This window comes from Trichogramma pretiosum, unplaced genomic scaffold (genome assembly GCF_000599845.2).
Source record: "Trichogramma pretiosum strain Unisexual culture from Peru unplaced genomic scaffold, Tpre_2.0 scaffold40, whole genome shotgun sequence".
Taxonomy (NCBI): Eukaryota; Metazoa; Arthropoda; class Insecta; order Hymenoptera; family Trichogrammatidae; genus Trichogramma; species Trichogramma pretiosum.
This window is the reverse complement of record NW_019641657.1, coordinates 733652-736582: the sequence shown is the minus strand read 5'-3', so window position 1 is coordinate 736582 and position 2931 is coordinate 733652. Positions and strand designations below refer to the sequence as shown.

The window sequence follows — 2931 nt, the reverse complement described above, 5'->3', positions numbered from 1 at the left end:
GTAAAAGCGAAGTTTAAGATAGAAGCTAATAAGAACCGATTTATTTTTGGTTTAAGGGGGGTGCGCGAGTAACACCAAAAAATTGCCTCACGAGGAGGTAAAGGTACATGTAAATAGGACCCCCACCCATTAATCCTGATGGGGGTATAATGACGCAATGTGAGAGATAATGAATCGGCTCGGGATGGGCGCGATGTGAACATGATTAATTATCCGCTGTACCCATTACTCCTGACACAACGGAGATCGTCGGCCCTTGGCTAGAAGCTCTACAGCCAGGACGAGGCGAGCAGCTCGCAAACGCGCCACTCGCAGCCCAGATTATCGATCAACGGCACCTCGTCGTCGGCACCCAGTCCGGATCATGAGTGCAGCGGCCCTTTCGAGTTCGAGATAAAAAAACTCCAAAATATTCATAAAGCTTCCTCAAAAATATCAACTATTACCACCAAAATTGATCAATTTATTTGGTATATTTCTTTTCTGAAAATTAGGACAAGTTTCAGCAATAAAATCTCTTACTTTTTCTCCTAAAAGATCACTCTATGCCGAGCTATAGGAATTTATTAAATATTTTCAAAAATCAACAATTTTAAGAAAATGCTTACTTCAGCTCTCTGAAAAAGAGTATACCAGATCGCAGTCAATTCTAACCAAATTTTGGTCAAAGAGACTTGTTTACTGTGTGCGTGTGTGCATCGCTTCATTCGCTATTTGATTTCTGAAAGAAAAGGACGACAATTAAATTAAGGTTCATTCGATAACATTTTAATTTTTCGCGCAATTATCGGCGCTTGGCGAGTCGATTTGACTCTGCGTATATCCTGAATCCTGTATTGTCGCTACTTTCGCCATTTGAACAAGTCGCTTCTCACGAGCAGAAACAAAATTAACCGATACGTCACAGAGCCATTGTTGTGAGAACTACTGTTCAAAATATTCATCTCGTTAGTGTTTTTTATTTAATTTTCATTGATCAAGGTGGCACTAGATCTAAAAATAAGTTTTTAAAAGCTTTCAGATAATTGAGTCAAAATGTCATCAAATAAAAGAATAGAAGGTACAACTAAAGTTATTTCGGATCAGTGCATCTTTACCTGGACGATCGAGAATTACCGTTTAATAAAAGTGAAAAATGGAAAGCCAATAAGTTCCCCGAAATTCAGCGTTGGAAGTGACGATAAGAAATACTTCAAGTTAGAGTTGTACCCTGAAGGTAATTGCAAAGAAAGTGAAGGATACATTTCTTTATTTCTTAGACCCTTGATGGATTCAAACAACAAACCGGATACGCTGATGTGTAGAAACAAATTATCAGCTATCAATGATAAAACAGTTGTTGTAAAAGTTACATTGTATCACGATTTCGCGAGTACTCCCGACTGGGGTTGGTCAAAATTTTTGTCACATGATTATACTGACAAACTAATTTCTTCTGAAAATAGTGTAACTATTCAATGTGAATTGGAAATTTTCAAGAAATGTAAATCTTCATTGGATTCAGAAATCGTCTGCAGTAAAAATGACACTATCGATAGAATAAAATTCGATTTTTTATTTCTCAGCGAAGAGCTCAGTGATATTATATTAATAGTTGAAGAAACTAAAATCCCAGCGCACAAAATTATGCTCTCAGCAGCCAGCCCGGTATTTAGGGCCATGTTTACACACGATATGTTGGAAAACAAAGAAAATTCCGTGAACATAAACGACACTACTGTGAATATTCTAACTGAAATGCTGCGATACATCTACACTGGCGAGATCGAAGCTATCGAAACAGATAAGATTCTTGAACTTTTAGCAGTGGCTGACAAGTATCAGATTGACACTTTGAAAACCAAGTGCGGAGAAATCTTATGTGCTGAGTTGTCCACTGAAAATGCAATTGATATTTTAGTAGCTACTCATAAATACAAAGTGAAGCATTTGGAAGATGAAGTAATAAAATTTGTCACAACTCACATACAATTGATTTACGATTCTGAAAAAATGAAGGAAATAGATGATCCTAATATATTGTTGGAATTGATGCAATCAATAGTAAAATCGCACAAAAATGTATCTTAACTCGTTATTATGTTTAAAAGTAGTTTTTAGTTGAGTTTGATTCGTTGATTAGGGATACTGTAACTTTATCTTTCTTAGGTGTTATACATCGGATCATGTTAAATTGTGATTCAGTTCTAGTATTTTTGCACCATATGCATTTTATAGAGTAAATTTTTAAATGGTTGTAATCAAAATTTTATTCTTTGTGAATTTTATTGTCAAAATTAAACTAAAAGTATTATAAAGATGCAGGTATAACTTTGCAACTTGATTATCACTGTTTGTTTGCATTTTATGATTGAATATCAAATTATTGCATAAAAAGTATTTCCTAAGGAATTATTTGTTGAAATAGCATTATTAAGCATATAATATAATTTTCAACGCACTCTGTAAAAATGCTAGGTAAATAATATATATAAATATATTTTTTTAAATGACTTTGAAAATTTATTTTTCCGGTGAATTATTTATTTTTATTTTTTTTTTTTTAATCAATATAATAAGAAAGAAATCTCAAGAGAGAATCCAAAGATGAAGGGACACGATACTTGAGATTTATTCAGCAACAATTAAATTCTTCGCGCAATTATCTGCGCTCGTCTGCGCTCTGCGAGTTAAGTTTGGTCTGCACATTACATTTATTTGCCAACAAAAGTGTCGTTATCTTAGTTATTTTTTAACACTGCGTGCGCGAAACACGGGTTTTCTAACCTTAAAGCGTCAGAAAACCCTAGTTTCTCGCAAACAGAGTTAAAAAATATCGTTTGCAACTAGTCCGCGAGGAAGTTGACTCATCCAGGAGTCTTTGCACCCTCGCTACGCTCGGGTGAAAACAACTCCTGGATGAGTCAACTGCTTCGCGCACTTGTTACAAAA

General features: G+C 35.0%; 1 protein-coding gene across 1 annotated transcript; it reads left to right on the top strand.

The window, feature by feature from the left end:
• Positions 1-866: 866 nt before the first annotated feature.
• LOC106656131 (speckle-type POZ protein B-like) lies at positions 867-2492 on the top strand. The gene is made up of 2 exons (XM_014376816.2): positions 867-947; positions 1015-2492. Exon 2 carries the CDS (start codon positions 1036-1038, stop codon positions 2068-2070), a length of 1035 nt encoding a protein of 344 aa, XP_014232302.1. The 5' UTR covers positions 867-947; positions 1015-1035; the 3' UTR covers positions 2071-2492.
• Positions 2493-2931: the final 439 nt, after the last annotated feature.

Excerpts from the sequence above, each read along its gene's own strand:
- LOC106656131 (XM_014376816.2), top strand. The coding sequence starts at position 1,036 with ATGTCATCAAATAAAAGAATAGAAGGTACAACTAAAGTTATTTCGGAT.